A 17396-nucleotide genomic window follows, 5' to 3' on the forward strand; every position below is an offset into this window, starting at 1 on the left:
GGTTTCGCGAATGAAATTGGCTTACCCCATGCAGACCGGAGGTCCGCCATCGACGAAATCCGAAGAACGGAACGACACCACCGCAAAAGCAACCCATAAAACACCGAAACACGGTAAAAAGAAACCAGCCCTGTCGGGTCGCGCGTTCCTGTGTCGTCGAACGAACAAACCCCCGCCAGCAATCAATCCCTGTAAACGCGATACGTATCGCGCACAAAGCTGACTCGGGAAGCCTTCCATTTCAGAAGGGCCGCGAAAAGTAATCCCATCGGTCTGTGCGTACAAAAAGAGGAAGCAAAGAAGAGGGGACGGACGGCAGAGAATCGAATTTTTTCGCAAAATTTGCGAATAAGTTTTTGGCTAGGGTTGGTTCCCGGGGTGTACTCGAGGTTCTGGGAATGGTGGTTCCTGCGACACGTTTTAACGATTTCCCTCTTGGTCCTCGTGCGAGCTAGTTCTACAAGATTAATAGAACGTTCGTGGAGCGTTTCACAGCACGAAGTTTCAACGGAGATGCACAATTTCGCGCGGCTAAATTCTCGTTCTTCGACGTGCGAATTGTTGATCCTGATTTTTTACATTTTATTCCAATGGTTTTGTGCCCTCTGGAATTTATTCTCTCATCTCTCTTACGCTAGATTCCCAATTATCCAGCCTCGCTTTAACTGGTCAACGCGGTCGTTGTCGATTGTCATTTTTCAAGTGACGTTGTAGATTGTTGTAACTGTAGGCCAATTTTTGAGGACTCGTTGTAAAGAGGAGGCTTCAATCTCAAAATCCATGATAGTCTCATTGACGAGAAAATTTATTTAAAGTTATTGAAGACGTTCGAGTTTGCAGCAATTTGGAGGAGAAATGGGTCTTCGGTTTCCTACCTGCTGCATCATGCGAACATAGAGGAAAAGTAACAATGCTCTGCGAAAGTAGAGGCTTCAAGCTTTGAAACGAACTCAGCCTTGCGGTTGTACTACTTGTTTTTACGAAATGATCACAATTTAAATATCGACAATTTTTCGATATGGGCCGGTTAAGAGTCTACTGTATTTCTCTTACTTCGTACAAATTTGAAAGCAATTTCGACGCCTCGAAAAATTCGACAGGTCCGAAAAATTTTGGCATCGTCTAAAGTAATTGTTAAGATTCGTCAGCAGGTATTTTCACCAGAGACGTTAACCAGCAGCTAGAGGAGACGGTTACGTCGTTCCGCAAAGGAAACGAGCGGTATTTACATGTTCCGACGTTCTGTTTGAAATATTCGCGACGAGTTCGGTCAGATACAGGGAAGCAATAAATTCCGATGGGCAATAAATTATTCAAATTTGCGCGGCCGGCTCGAGCCAGAAGAGTGTGCGGCGGGCAATTCGAATCGGCCTCGGAAAAGCCAGGAAAGCCGATCATCTCCGCGAAAAACCGGGCTAGGTGGTCGGCTGATCAGCAAGTGTAATGACGCCGCATTAATATTAATATTCGGCATTCGTCTCCGATGCGAACAGACGAACGTTTGTCCATCAATATTTGCACGGACGTGCATGCTCGCCGGGTGCAACGCCGCTGTTTACCAAAGCCTCTCATTTCTGCCCGGTTTTAATGGCGTCGTGGACCCGCTCCAATGGCCGTCTGTTTGCGACCGTCGTTCGAGGCACCGTCGTTTACCAAACTCGCTTTTATAACCGCTGTGACACTTTGTTTCGCCGGCTTCATCCCGCGATTCGATAACGCCTATGAAATCGCACCAGTTGCTTCTCCGAAGAATTTTTCCAGATTGAATGTCCAACAATTTGGAGAAGCCATCAAACTATGGAGATTTCGAGCCATCCTCGGTTTTTGAGAAATTTCATTTCGGAGGAGTCACATTTTCAACTTTGTGAATTTCTTCTGCCTCAACCGTAAAAGTAGAGAGTTCTGTAGAGATTCCCATGTACAATGATATTTTTTCTTATAACATTATAGATGTTCAAACATATTTAAACAGTTTTTAAAGAGCGCGAGACGCCTTTAACATTCGCAACACCGTAACAAATTGTAATTTGAATCTCTGCTCGTTTTTAGAAAGATTAGGAAATTGTTGGAGGATCGATGAGACAATCACGGTTAAATGCGTCGATGGAGAAATTATTTCGCGGTTAAACAACCGCTGCTCGGACGTTTACGATTAAATTGAGCAACAATTTTCATCCGACTCGCAAGGAGCTTCGGAGGTCTACAAGAGGAAAGAGAGAGAGAGAGAGATAGATAGATAGAGGGGTGGGGGGCAAAACGGGGAATTATTTACATTCTCGTTAAATATAATAACCGTCCGACGGGTGCAATCTAAAATTGGGCATACACCGGGGGGATCTAACTGTATCTAACTTCGCGGCCGACGGATACTCGTAGACTATCAAACGAGATCCCATATTGCGCCCTATCTCCCCGGACGAATCATATATTTATCGGCGGTGTGTCGGCGGTGGCCGACGCGACGCAAACGAGCTCGGCCAAAATCCCATCAATGAAAAAGCGAGCCATCTCCCGCGGAAAAATGGTATCGGTTGTGCGAGGGAATCCTTCGAAAATATAGAAAGCTAAATCGGTAGATGTACACTACCGGCCAAAAGTAATTGCCCACATATAAAAATCGCATAATTTTCTTAAAATTGAACCAAACGTGTTGAGATTTCTTGACATTTTACGTTTACTAAGTAACGGGTAAACGAAATGTTGAAAAAATTGGTATCGGTCGGAATTGCGAAGAAAAAAGTTAAAGTAAATTTTTTCAACTTTTTTATCCAAGCCTGTAATGAAACTTTAATCAATACGTTTTGTAGACCTGCGTTAATTATGTGTATGGTGGAAATTACATCTAAATCGGTGAACGTTGCTATGAGCAATAAACATTTCAAGATGAGAGATTCTTAAGAATGAAAGTCGCAGATATTCGGCATTGTCAAGGAATTTCACCCTTATGTGATCACAGTTAAATGTTTATAACTCATAACGATATTAACCGATTTGGATGAAATTTTCACCGTATATATAAATGACGTAGATCTACAAAACTTATTGAATAAAGTTTCATTACAGGCTCAGATAAAAAAGTTGAAAAAATTTACTTTAACTTTTTTCTTCGCAATTCCGACCAATACCAATTTTTTCAACATTTCGTTTACCCGTTACTTAGTAAACTTTGTCATTTAACGTGTCAAGAAGTCTCAACTCGTTTGGTTCAATTTTAAGAAAATTATGCGATTTTTGTATGTGGGCAATTACTTTTGGCCGGTAGTGTACATGTCACGAAAAATCAAGTCTGCACAAATTGACGGATCAAATGCTCTACACGAACACGGTAGCAACATCAGACCATTCCGACGACACAGAAATCGTTAGACTATGGAAAACTACCCCAACGACAGAAATCATCCCTTCCACTAACGCGGAGAATGCTTTCAATCTTTTCAATCGCAACTAGTAATTATTTTCATAAGTGCATAGAAAAGTACAGGCACAGTACCTTAACACGTTGAATGCCACGTCACCCATATGTGGGTTTTAAAACAAACTTTTACGTTGATGTATTCATTGTACCAAATTTGATTAGGATCTGTAAGATGCAAGAAAGTTGGAGGATTACTCGGTATCATACATTTAATTTCTTACAATTTTTATTTCATTGAATAACATACTTTGATTTGATGGAATTTTTGGGGTTTCTAGTTTGCCGGTCAAAGTGTTAATCGCAAACCGAGGGGTGAAACGTTCCGTCTAAAAACGCTGGCAACCTCGAACTACCCCGACGGTAGAAATCATCCCCTCCCACTAACGCAGAAAGGTACCCAGGAAAATAGAGTATTTAGGGTATAATAGAGGAACGTGCCATCCACAAACGCTGGCAAGCTCAAACAACCCCAACGTCAGAAATCATCCCTTCGACTGACGTGACGAGGTAACCAGGAGAACAGAGAGTATCTATTAGAGGAAAAAAGTAAGGGTGTAGATGCGAGGCAGGCAAAGTGAGGCGTAGGATCCGTTTGCGTCGGTGGTGGATTACGGGGGTGTGCGTTGGCGTTGTGGGTGGTGGTGGGCAGCAGGAACAGGAGTAGCAGGAGTAGCAGCAGCAGCAGCAGCAGCAACGAGGGAACGTCTGTCGGCCTAGAAGCAGCTCGATCGTGCGTCGACGGTGGGGGTAGAGGATACGCGGCCATGTGCTCGCGCGTCGACGCTCGATCGGCGATCAGTCGTAGCCGCGCGCTCTCCTCGAGCACGTCGTGTGTTTCCGAACGCGTGATCCTCGCACGACCGCGAACTACCAGCCGACGATATAATAATTACAACAGACGTCCTCGAAAGAAAGAGACACGACTACCTGAAGCAATCGATCAAACCAAATCGAATTAAACTACAACGAGATGACGTCGGTGTGCGCCGAGTGCTCGCGCGTGTGATCTTTGATTTACCGAGCGCGGAATATACTGTGCGATCCGAACAGAGGATTTTGACAGGGAGAGCGTCGACAAGGTCAAGCGAATTCACGCGCAGCAGCGTAAGATGCCCAGGTGATTCGGTACCGATTTTTCGTATCGATTTCGTGCCTCGATCCGTGTGTCGACTCGCTCCTTCGAGGCCGATCGTGTTTCTCTCTCTCTCTCTCTCTGTTCCGGATATCATTCGGGACGGTTTTATTTGTGAGGGGGTAGGAACCGAAGAGAGTTGACCTAAACCCAGTGTGTCATTTAATCGGGCCGGTGTGACGCATCCTGGCGCGTTGTTCTCGCCGTACAGTGGAATCGTCGACGATCGTGCCGCGATCATGCACCACACGGCGCCCTGGTACCTACCCTGGGGCCTGAAGCTGGTGCCGCTGCCGATCCCGCCTGGACATCCCGCTTCCGGTATACCGAATCCCGGACTGCACCTGCTAGCACCGTTGCCAGGGATCTACGCCCCCGAACCGAGAAAGGTAGGAGTCGTTCCGAGCCGCTTTGCAACCCCCACGAACGATCGTTGGTCCCGGAACTCGCCGTCAATGATCAATCCCAAGGATTCGTGATCGATTTTTAACTCTATATCAGTGGTCAAATCTTGAATCGTTATATATTTCCCATCTGTCGGTCGATGTTTGACTTGGTTTCACTGGGTGCGGGAATGCTCGGATAGTGGACAGCGGACAGATGGTTGTACTGTGAGAATTTGTTTAACACTAAACCTACCGACCATTAACAGTGAGTAGTGTCGCCTGATAAGAATGGCACGATTCGATTTATATAAATTTTGTGCGTTTTCTCAACTGTAATGTATCCTTGAATAAAGAGAAGTGTGTATACCTAATCGTTTCCAGTGGAAGCATCTTTAAAACTTGAATAATTATGGAATAGAAAAAGTCTGACACCGGTGTCATTCAATCGAAGGCGGTTGGCTTAGTGTTAACGGAGCTTGAGAAGCATTTCACAAGCATTTTATTTTGATCAGTGATCCATCTTTAACTGGAGAACACTGTATATTTTGCGTCTGTTCGTTTCACTGGGTGTAAGAATACTCGGACCGTGCATTGTGAATTTTTGGATAGTAGAGCTATTCGGAGGTTTGTGAGGATTTGCGTGACGGCAAAGTTTTGAGAAATGGTTTTACATTCGTTTGTATAGAGTATTTCATGCTTGGATCGTTGGTTTGGGCGTTAATATGTAGTGGGTAGCATTGTTCGAGCCCTGAATCGGTGGGAATTTAATGTTCGAAGTAGTTGGATTAATGTCGGGCTTCGTCTGAATGAAGTATTCCATCGTCGATTTCGCGTATTTCTCGCAATTACAATTATTGGGGGTCTGTCCCTGTGGAATTCGATGTTTGTAGTAGTTCAACAGTGGTTTATATTCGTTTGTACCAACTGCCCGATGCCTAAAAATATATCACAATTGCAGAAATGGATATTTTTCGTTCCTCTCGGCGTTTAACCCTCCGAAAAACGTGAAAAAATTGGAGCATTTAGAAAATTCTCTCGCATAACTTTCTTCTTCGAATATCCGGCAAATGGTTTTCCCCATAATATTCGTACGAAAATCAACCGGTCAGGAACACGGGGCGGACGCGTATCGTTTTATTGTTTTCTGTTAAACAGCGGAATCGCTGGCTCGTCGGTGGTGTGCGACCGCATCAGCGGAACTCTGATTAAAACTGCATAGTTCATCGTACGGAGTTTGTCGATCGTAAAGGGTTAAACGGGGGTAAACGTTCGCAGCCGTAAAGCTTCGCCGTAAACGAAACTTTTATTAGTTTACATTAGCCGCGAGCCGGTAAACCATTAGGCTCGTGTTATCAGTATATTTTGAACAGTCCGCCCACGATAAATAATTATTATTTATCGACGAGAACCGCTTTTGAGATCGAGAAACGCGCGCTTCGTGTGTTCGCATATTCGCATATTTCATGTCGAAATTATTATCGTTTGAGGAGAGAGAGAGAGGGAGAGAAGAATATTTTCTCTGTTGAGCAAACTCGAAGATTTACTCTATTCGTTTTGTGGATGAAACGTTTTTTGCGAAACTTTATCGTCGGTTGTTTTCTTAACATTTTTTTTTCAACGCGGTTCGAGAAAAGCAAGCTCCAACAGTTGTCTCTCCGCGCGTTAATTATCGTCGCTCGTAAAAGTTTCACGCCTCGGCGTGCTTCAAGGTGTCGTTGTCAACAATTATATAATGTTTTATTTTCGACCAGCCAAGTTTCACGCTCGTGGCTCGCCGTTTCCGAACGACGCCGAATTTTTTCCAAATTGGACCCGCGAACACGAGGCCTGTGCAAATTAATTTCGCGTTACAAGTGCCTCGGAGAGCTTTCGAAGCACTGTCACTTTCTCGGAGAAATACGATTCTGGAAAATTGAAAAGCATTATAATTCCGAGGTGAGCAGTGCCCTCCCCGAATGATCAGTTACACGATCCACCCTGCGCAATCGATTGCCTCGGCGCAATATTCGCCAGCGATGCGGAAAATAAATAGACGCAGGAAGTTATCGGTAATAGTTCCATAAGTATTCCAGTCGTTTCGCGAGTTGATGGACTTGCGAGCACGTTCTGTGAAACAAAGGTGAGTCACTCGCTCAAATATCGTAGTCCGTGGCTTCGTTAGAATTATTCTCTTTCTACTGGTTCTCTCTTTTTTTCTTCTCTTTCTCTCTCTCTCTCTCTCTCTCTCTCTCTCTCTCTCTCTCTCTCCACGATTCTCCACGATTCTTTTCATTTGCCAGAAGGTCGCCGGTAAACGCAGAGCAAACAGCCACGCTGAAACGATAAAGCCATTCTTTAAGGATCCGCGAATAATTGCGATTAATCGACCACCTGGTACGAGAGAATCGAAAACTGTGTTTCCATATTTCTGTCTCGTCGTTTTCCGTATCCGATCCCGAAAACAACCGACTTCTTCATCCTCTAATCGACTCGTTAACATTTTAGATTTCTGATTAGTGCGAATTATTTCAAGCTGGAGAACGAGCTCCTCGATTGATCCTGCAGATAGGGAATTCTAGTTTGTCTCAAGGACACGCGGAACATTTCCCTGAGACGACGATTAATTTTTTAGTAATCGGAAGGTCGCCCGCGTGCCGGAGATGACGCACGGTTAGGCCTCTTAAAAAGAATATGGCTACAACTGTACTACCTAATCAAAATTATAACATGCGTTTACTCCAATTTTCTGACATACATAAATCAATTTTTATAAATTCAGAAAGTATACCAATTCTTTTAGCGAAACAAATATACTTCAACATCGCGATTCGATCTCTTTGCAAAGTGCAACAAATTTTTTTAGCGAACGAAATACGTAAACGACATTTTTTTTCATGTAGTCTTTATTGTCTATTAGCAAAAATACAGTGGAGATCGAATCGCAATGTCTAACAAAAATTGCATTAACGTTCCATGTAAATGCGCGAGGTTCATTTTCATATCGACCGCATTCATTTCGATAAATGTATAATTTAAGAAATAGTACTTTATGTGACAGGACCCAAAATCGAGATGGGCATTTCAATTGCATTGATTGAATCGCGAGCGACAATTATAGCTGGCGGTTAATTAGGAGGTTGAACGCTCGCGACTGATTAATTTACCGATAATTGATGTCAAGAATTCCTCGGCGATTTTTGACGGAACGTTTGCGGTCGTTGGATTCTTTTGATTACCCTCGGAAAGCTTTGTACATTCGGTTTTTGATTGTCCAAAGAATTTCGCGGTATTACGGAACGCGTGAACGCGTGTAGGAACGTGTTCGCGCGCAACAAACGTGACACGTGCCCTCGCTGTTTATTTAAACGGAATGGCTGTCAAATCGTTTGCGGTCTGACCGTTTGTGGTTCGACCACTCGTGGTCTTGGGGAAAATTTGTGCTATTAACGCGGTGACTGTATACCTAGGTGCATACGTATCAGCACATAGCCGGCTACTATATCCTTGCAGATATAAGTGCATAAATTATCGCGGTGCACAGTTGCGCAAATTATTCACAGCCTGCTGCCCTTTGTGCCACTCAAAAACATACGGCACTATTCAAAAACAGGTTCGCGTCTCACAATGTCAACAACTCGAGCGCATATTCTCCGAAGTAGTTTCTCTTTCAGCTTTACAACTCGTAGAAAAGTAAACAAATTATGGACAAAAGTTACTTCTCGGATCTAAATTAATTGTTTATATTGCAAGAGAATAATTGCTAGACTTATTTCAATCGTTTCGGCACATTTTTTAGAGTTTGTTTTTAATCGCTCGTAACAAGCCCAATTTTAATTCCTTTGTTATTTAAAAACGTGTACACATCGTTCAAACGGGTATAAAGATGTATGTAAAATTTCGTTAAAAAAGGTTCAGCGGTTTTACAATCAAAAATCGCAAAGTTAGTCTAAAATACCACATTCCGGAGTAGAAAATCCTTAACACGGTTTTATACGTGCGTACTCAATCGATTGCAACAATTTCAATTTTGACTTTTTCATCGTCTAAAAATTTGTATACACATGTTCAAACGTGTATAAAGATGTATGTAAAATTTCATTAAAAAAAGGTTCAGCTGTTTTACAATAAAAAATCGCAGTTAGTCTAAAATAGCACATTCCGGAGTAGAAAATCCTTAACACGGTTTTATACTTGCGTACTCAATCGATTGCAACAATTTCAATTTTGACTTTTTCATCGTCTAAAAATTTGTATACACATGTTCAAACGTGCATAAAGATGTATGTAAAATTTCATTAAAAAAAGGTTCAGCTGTTTTACAATAAAAAATCGCAGTTAGTCTAAAATAGCACATTCCGGAGTAGAAAATCCTTAACACGGTTTTATACTTGCGTACTCAATCGATTGCAACAATTTCAATTTTGACTTTTTCATCGTCTAAAAATTTGTATACACATGTTCAAACGTGCATAAAGATGTATGTAAAATTTCGTTAAAAAAGGTTCAGCTGTTTTACAATAAAAAATCGCAGTTAGTCTAAAATAGCACATTCCGGAGTAGAAAATCCTTAACACGGTTTTATACTTGCGTACTCAATCGATTGCAACGATTTCAATTTTGACTTTTTCATCGTCTAAAAATTTGTATACACATGTTCAAACGTGCATAAAGATGTATGTAAAATTTCGTTAAAAAAGGTTCAGCTGTTTTACAATAAAAAATCGCAGTTAGTCTAAAATAGCACATTCCGGAGTAGAAAATCCTTAACACGGTTTTATACGTGCGTACTCAATCGATTGCAACAATTTCAATTTTGACTTTTTCATCGTCTAAAAATTTGTATACATATGTTCAAACGTGTATAAAGATGTATGTAAAATTTCATTAAAAAAAGGTTCAGCTGTTTTACAATAAAAAATCGCAGTTAGTCTAAAATAGCACATTCCGGAGTAGAAAATCCTTAACACGGTTTTATACTTGCGTACTCAATCGATTGCAACGATTTCAATTTTGACTTTTTCATCGTCTAAAAATTTGTATACACATGTTCAAACGTGCATAAAGATGTATGTAAAATTTCGTTAAAAAAGGTTCAGCTGTTTTACAATAAAAAATCGCAGTTAGTCTAAAATAGCACATTCCGGAGTAGAAAATCCTTAACACGGTTTTATACGTGCGTACTCAATCGATTGCAACAATTTCAATTTTGACTTTTTCATCGTCTAAAAATTTGTATACATATGTTCAAACGTGTATAAAGATGTATGTAAAATTTCATTAAAAAAAGGTTCAGCTGTTTTACAATAAAAAATCGCAGTTAGTCTAAAATAGCACATTCCGGAGTAGAAAATCCTTAACACGGTTTTATACTTGCGTACTCAATCGATTGCAACGATTTCAATTTTGACTTTTTCATCGTCTAAAAATTTGTATACACATGTTCAAACGTGCATAAAGATGTATGTAAAATTTCGTTAAAAAAGGTTCAGCTGTTTTACAATAAAAAATCGCAGTTAGTCTAAAATAGCACATTCCGGAGTAGAAAATCCTTAACACGGTTTTATACGTGCGTACTCAATCGATTGCAACAATTTCAATTTTGACTTTTTCATCGTCTAAAAATTTGTATACATATGTTCAAACGTGTATAAAGATGTATGTAAAATTTCATTAAAAAAAGGTTCAGCTGTTTTACAATAAAAAATCGCAGTTAGTCTAAAATAGCACATTCCGGAGTAGAAAATCCTTAACACGGTTTTATACGTGCGTACTCAATCGATTGCAACGATTTCAATTTTGACTTTTTCATCGTCTAAAAATTTGTATACACATGTTCAAACATGTATAAAGATGTCTCTAAAATTTCATTGCAGATGCTTTAGCAGTTTCCCGGTAAAAAAAATCGCAAACTCAAGCTACCATGCGGCAGAGTATAAAATCGCCGTACAGTCGGTTTGAGAGTTTGCTATAGCGTGTGCATTCGGTTAAAGGTCTCATGCGGATGACAGGATAGATCGCGCGAAGGACTGTTCACGCGAGTATCGCGTCCATTTCGAAGTTTCGAGGGGGTTGGTGGGTTGATTTAGAGGCGATTCGAGTGGGTCGCGGGCCAAAGACTATTATCCATTGTTCTGGCAGGGCTCCTTCCGGTGTCCCTTCACTTTTCCGGATATTTCTTTGCCTCGGATTTATGGTTTCCATGGGTGGCTCTGTAGGAAACGGACGCTTCCTTCCGATACCGCATAAGATACAAGGCTCGAATGCCGAGCACGAGGAAAGGGGAGCACGTGTCTCGCATGTTCACGTGCGCTTATCGTCGGGCGAGGCCTCGATTTTTCAAACGTAAATATTCTGTGACACCCTTCGATTTAATCTCTGGCCGAGGCGTCCGTTTAATCTTCCGTCTTCTCGTGGCGAATGAAAACTTTGTTAAAAATTCAGTCGAGCGAATACACTCCGCGACAAAAAGATAGCACATTATCTAATTTTGTTAATTCTCGCTAATATAATCGAATAACAGCAGTTCCCGTATTATATATCACTGTTCAGTTAGCAATAGGTTGTATCTGTTCAGGGTAAACACTCGGTTTCTGTTTATAGGTTGAACGTTAAGCCGAAGTAATGCAAGTGTTCATAAAATCAAGATTGTAAAAGAATATTTTACACGGGAAAATATTAAAATTTTGGAATGGCCAGCCAGGTCTCCAGATTTAAATATTATAGAACATTGATGGGCCTATTTAGCCAGATCAGTATATGCCGGTGGAAGACAATTTCGAACCCTTGACGAATTAAAAACCTGCATTGAACAAAACTGGGCAGCGTTAAGCAGGAAATTTGTTAAAAAGTTATATAAATCTATGCCAAAACGTTTAGTGGCAGTTATACAAACAAAAGGCGGAGTTACGAAATATTGAAACATTATTTTTTTTTTATACATATTCTTATATTTTAGTTATTTTAAGAAATTTGTGCTATCATTTTGACGCACCGATTTTTCGTTTAATGTTAAACATTCTCCAATAAAGTTGTTTCTTCACGTAATAAATGCGTTAAAACATATTGAAGTAATTGGTTATTCTTATTATGCAGTATACAGGTCACAAACAATGTAATATACTACTTGAAAAGCTGAATACCATTTATCTGTATAATGTGCTATCTTTTTGTCGCGGAGTGTAGTACCCTATAATATTTAGAGGAACTCTAAATATTTATCTGTAGTTTAAGAAATTGCTTTTCCATAAAAAAAAATTGAAAATTCGTTGAAAAAAGATACCGATGAAGCGAAGTGAAACATATTAATCGAAGCGCATTCGGCGAATGCATGCGCACAACGCTTAACGCTTCCGTTAAAACGCTGATGCATACAATAGTGTAGCGATCGAGGGCAACGGCGACGTATGCAAAAGCGCATCGGTGTAATCGCCTAGTAGATTGGACGGATAATGCACCATTAATTGGCAGGTATCAAGAATTTATCGGTAGATCGATCGTTATCGTTCGAATTAGCGCGTCTCGTTATAATAATACTTTGCCGCGCGAGTGCATCGAGGCGCGAATGCATTAATGCATTAGTGCATTAATCTGTCGGTGGATTGGTGAGCATTGATAGCAGTGGGAGCAGTAGCGCACTCGCGCAAACGACGCGCCGTTGTAACAGTGCACGAGTGCAATAATCCATTAACGGTATCGGTGCATCGGTGCATCGGTGCGCTGTTGCGCTGGTGCGTCGTTGCGGCGATAAATTAACGCGAGAATCTATGAATTGGTTCATCGGTGAATAGATGCGACCGGTGGACACGAACGCGACGGTGTGACACGGTGCATCGACGCAAGAATGCATTAGCGCACTCGAGCCGCGCTGTAACGATCTATTAAGTCGCCGCTAATTCAATGTAATACTGCGCCTAGATTTACAAGCAGCTATCGGGGCGAACTTGCACAGTTAAAATACTTCTTCAACAAAAAAGATATAGCAGTAAAGTTCTCTTAAAAAATTAAAAAGGAGGTGAAGAAAGAAAATTGTTTTTACACGCTCTCCAGTTACGCACAAAGTTATCCAGAGAAAAATAATACGATGTTCCACTTGACGGGAGAAAACAAAATAATAAAATACAGCTGTTTCACGCCGATCTAAATAATCTTCTTAAACACTTACGTTTAAAATATCCTCCACTAACAATCAAACGATGAACGGTACAAAATTCCGTAGAGACGAGAAAGCACAATAATAAAATACAACTGTCGTACGACGCCGATCTACATAATCTTCTCAAGTACTTCCACTACATTCAAAAGCTCCTCTGCCGAAGAATATACTACAGAATTCCATAAAAACCAAAAGGGAGAATGATAAAATAAAACTGTTGTTGCACACCGGCTCTATAAAACTCCAGTCGCAAGTAGAGCCAGAAAATTTGTCAAGCAACAGTGGCCGCGAGGATTCCCACTGCATTTGCAACATTGCCCATCAAAAATTGCCCGGCGAAGGATAATAAAAACTAACACGAGCTTGTCATGCGCGGGTCTATAAATTCCGCAGCGCGAACAACACCGTCACAGCCGAGTTTCATGGGATCTCCACCGGGACAGCAGAATTCAAGGTGATAAACGTCGAGCGGAAGCCGGGCTCGCGTCTCGTTTGCCGCAAATATATACATATATATAATATATATATATATATATATATATATATATATATATATATATGTATATGTAAAAAGAGAGCGAGAGGAAGAAGAACAAAGTAACTCGAGCAACAATGGTGTTCGTTTAATCGCGGCAACGAAACCGTCCCGGTCTGACATTTAACGTCGCGTTGCTTGTCAGCGAACTTTTATTCGCTGTCACACGAGCGGATCAGCATTCGCAAAAGTTCCGCGAACCGTGGCGTGTTCTTCGTTCGACCGATTTCCTTCTCTGACTCTCTCGCGCGCTAGTTTTATCGTGGATTCTCTCTCTCTTTCTCTCTCTCTCTCTCTCTCTCTCTCTCTATTCCGTCCCAGAAGGTTACTATCATTTTGCCGAGCGCAGAGCGTCGTCTTCCATCGGCGTCAGGAATTGGCAATCGGCGAGCCGAAGAAACACGGGCCGGATATCGCGTCACGTCTTCGCGCTCGCGTTGCGATATTCCTCGCTCGGTTCGAAACATTTTTGGACAAATGTATAAATAGCGGATGCCAAGCGAACCAGAAGTCGCGGATCCAGAGGTACCCGTGGAATATGCGCCGCTTTGCCTCGCGTCGCTGCCCTTTTCATTAGACGACGCACCCCGTGTCTACGGGAAACTGCAATTTTCTTAGGTGGCACTCGCGCCGCTGGCAATTATTTGAGCAGCATCCTGCCGCAATACGAGAGCCCCCCGTTTGCCGTTTCGTTCCTTGATCAACATTTTGCAATGATTAGCATCGTCTTCTACAGGGCGGGGCACCGACTTCTAAATTACACAAATTATTTCTAGTAGATAGGGGAACGTGGCGTGATGTACGCGACTTCTTTATGAGTGGAGGCGTTCACGCAAACAAAGATTAATTCGTTCTAAAGAACGAAGTAGAAACACGTTGTGAACGTAGTTTTTATTTATTAAGATAAATGCCTTTGAAGGTATATTCAATATTGGTGGAGGCAAAATGCGGCTGTTACTATTGATTAAAACGGTGGACACAGGATTCCGGAGGATGCGAGCTGTTGTTCGAAGCGCATCCATTGTGCCCGGTGGCAATAAAAATTAGATAGCATCGACGACCTTGCGACAAGTTACGCGGAGAGGTCCGTAAACCCTGTAACCGATCGCCAAGGAATTTCTGCTATAAAAAGATGGCTCGTTTAGCGGGTTAAAGGCCGGGTTTCCCCACTGGAATACGTTTCAGCCCCTCGATCGATCTCGCCCCCATGTTAAATTACTTTTATCGAGAGGATAAAATGGAATACGTCTATAGCAAACGTTGGCAAATATTTTGCTTTGCGGCAACCTACTAATGGAAAAGTATGGTAGCCGAGGAGCGTCGTTATCATTCGTTAGAGTTAACCCTTTGCACTCGGTGCTAGTTTCAGTCTAAAACTAAATTTTTCTTCCGTCTTACAATATTTTCATTTTATTCATATGAAACTGATCTGATTTCTACGTATAATATTTAAATGTTTAGCAATCTATTAAATTCAAATTTTGTAATGTAAAAAATATTTTGTAATATTTATTGTAATTTCTTTGGAATAATACCAAAACAATTTCTAGTGGTGATTCAGAGTCACCACTCGAGTGCAAAGGGTTAAAAGCTCGCGTCAAGTCAAGTCAAAAAAAAAATCGCTGAAGAGAAAGTAGGAACAGTGACCGAAGGCTTTCCGCCGTTCTCGTTTCGCCGTTCGAAAGAGAGCGGATTTTTGTAATACCGTAAAATTGATAAACTTGTGGAAACGAGAAAAGAGGATTTGCACGGGCTGCTCTGTCCACCGCGGACGGCAAAAGACGAGGAACAAGCGGCCGGAAGTTCCGCCGCTGCTTGATAATTGCCAACCAAGTAACGCATGGGAATCGTATCCGCGCCGCGAATTAATTAGACCCCTTCTCCTTCGCTCGGTCTGTCTTCTCTATCGGTGTTTGTTGCGTTTGAAAACCGCGCCGCGTTTTTTCGCAACGCAGCACGCTTTTCCTTCGGCACAAGCTTTTTCTCCGCGAGAGAGCCACTCTTTCCCTCCACGAGAGAGCAATCTTTTCTTCGATGAAGAACCCACTCAACGAACCCGGCTATTCGGGCTATTGTTTATCAGAATGGCATCAAAATAACCATCTATTTATTCCCGTGTCTTCTACAATATATTTTGTTGTATAATTATAAATTACATTTGCATCTAAAGCACAAAAATATGCGCTGAAAAAAGAAACGGAATTAATGCAACCACCTAGTGCACATATTACTGTTATAATTACCTGTCAAGAAACGGGAGTATATTTAACACATCTCTGACAGCAGATATAATATCAGACAAAATTTAAGAACACTGAAATTATTTTGTAAATATTGATACGATTATTAGTAGATGTACATTTACATTTGTTATGACGGATTACAATTCGGTAATATCGGAGCGATGCACTGAATTGAACAGGTAACGCGTGAATCTCGCGTTTCGGTTACCTTCTCCATTCGAGGGAGCCGCGAAATGCATTCGGTCGCATAGCCGAGACGAATGCATCGAAAATAACCCGCGGATTGCCGGTCGCGTGTATTGGGAGACGTGGCGTGACAACCATTCGTGCACGCGGTTATGGAGTCGGTAACCCTACGTCGATATCCTTGCAATCCTTCGACCGGCATGAAACAACAACGTAAAAATACCGTTTGTTATTTATCATCGAAAAAAGACCGACCTGGAACCCTTATTATCGAGATCAATCTACTTTCTCGACCAGGAAAATTTATCGATTTCCATACGGAGCACTTTTCAGCGTCGATAGTCTTGCAATCTCTCGATCAGCGTGAAACAATAATGCATAAACGTCATTTGTTATTTATCGTCGGGGAAAGTGCAACTCGAAATCCACAATATTCAGATCAATTTTCTTTCTCGACCTTTCTCGTCGATTTCCATAAAATCTTCTTCTCGACTTGCATTTCCACCTTTCCCTTCACAGGAAATGAGAATATGCACAGGAATTTCAAATCTTCTCGATTTTGATCGATATTTTTGAGAATTGGTACGATTTTCCGTCTTCTTTTTCCAATTTCACGTCAATTTTCTTCGTCCTTTCTGAAGATCGGGACACGACTTCTGCTCAATCTTTCACAAGTTTTTCCTCGTTTTTCCCAACTTTTGGGACCTTTTTCACTTATCCTTTCACGAAAGAGTCGCGCAAGGATGCAGAACAAGTAAAAAAAAATCGAATTCACTTTTTCTTAGCTTTTTTAAGAATCAGAACGATCTTCCCTCGCATCTCTTCAATTTTCATCGACAATTTTCACAAAGATTGGTCGCAAGGATTCCAGACGAACGGAAATTTCGAATCATTCTCGATAATGATTGTCGTTTCGGAAGATCGATGCGCGATTTCCCGCGGGTTTTTTCTCTCCCCGTCGATGGTTCATGTTTCGGGAGTAACGATAATGCCGTCGGAAGAGCCGAAGACTGAGAAAAGCGTCGGGACGACCACGACGACGACGACGATGACGGCGAAGCGATGGCGAAGTGCTCGTCAAATTATAGGCATGCAACCGGAGAGAACGTTTACGACACGGCCGTTCCCTCGATTCGAATTTCCACTAGAGGCGAGCCGCCGCGGCTGTATTCCCGCCGGTTTTTAAGATCGTTCGTTTTAACGGGGCCATCTTCTTCTCGTCGATACGCTCGAGCAACGATCATTCCGGCGCAATTGGTAAACAATCGGATTCAAAATCAAGGAACTTTCCATAGGAATGAGGTAGAGCGATGAAATTTTCTTTAAATGAAAGCTGCATCTTTGTAGAATATGGGAAAAATAGAGAGA

General features: G+C 41.7%; 1 protein-coding gene across 2 annotated transcripts in view; it reads left to right on the forward strand.

Annotated features, from left to right (window-relative positions):
- The window catches only part of LOC143356443 (pseudouridylate synthase RPUSD2), a 262149-nt gene that overhangs the window by 53300 nt on the left and 191453 nt on the right, over nucleotides 1-17396 (forward strand). Inside the window, exon 1 of one of the 2 annotated variants that reach the window (XM_076792147.1) lies at nucleotides 4209-4936. The exons of the other annotated variant lie outside the window; for it this stretch is intronic. Coding sequence (XP_076648262.1) covers nucleotides 4787-4936 — 150 coding nt within the window. The 5' untranslated portion in view covers nucleotides 4209-4786. Of the gene's footprint in view, nucleotides 1-4208; nucleotides 4937-17396 lie in introns of those variants that run through there. 2 annotated transcript variants of the gene reach the window in all.

This window comes from Halictus rubicundus, chromosome 8, assembly GCF_050948215.1.
Source record: "Halictus rubicundus isolate RS-2024b chromosome 8, iyHalRubi1_principal, whole genome shotgun sequence".
In the NCBI taxonomy this organism is placed as follows: Eukaryota; Metazoa; Arthropoda; class Insecta; order Hymenoptera; family Halictidae; genus Halictus; species Halictus rubicundus.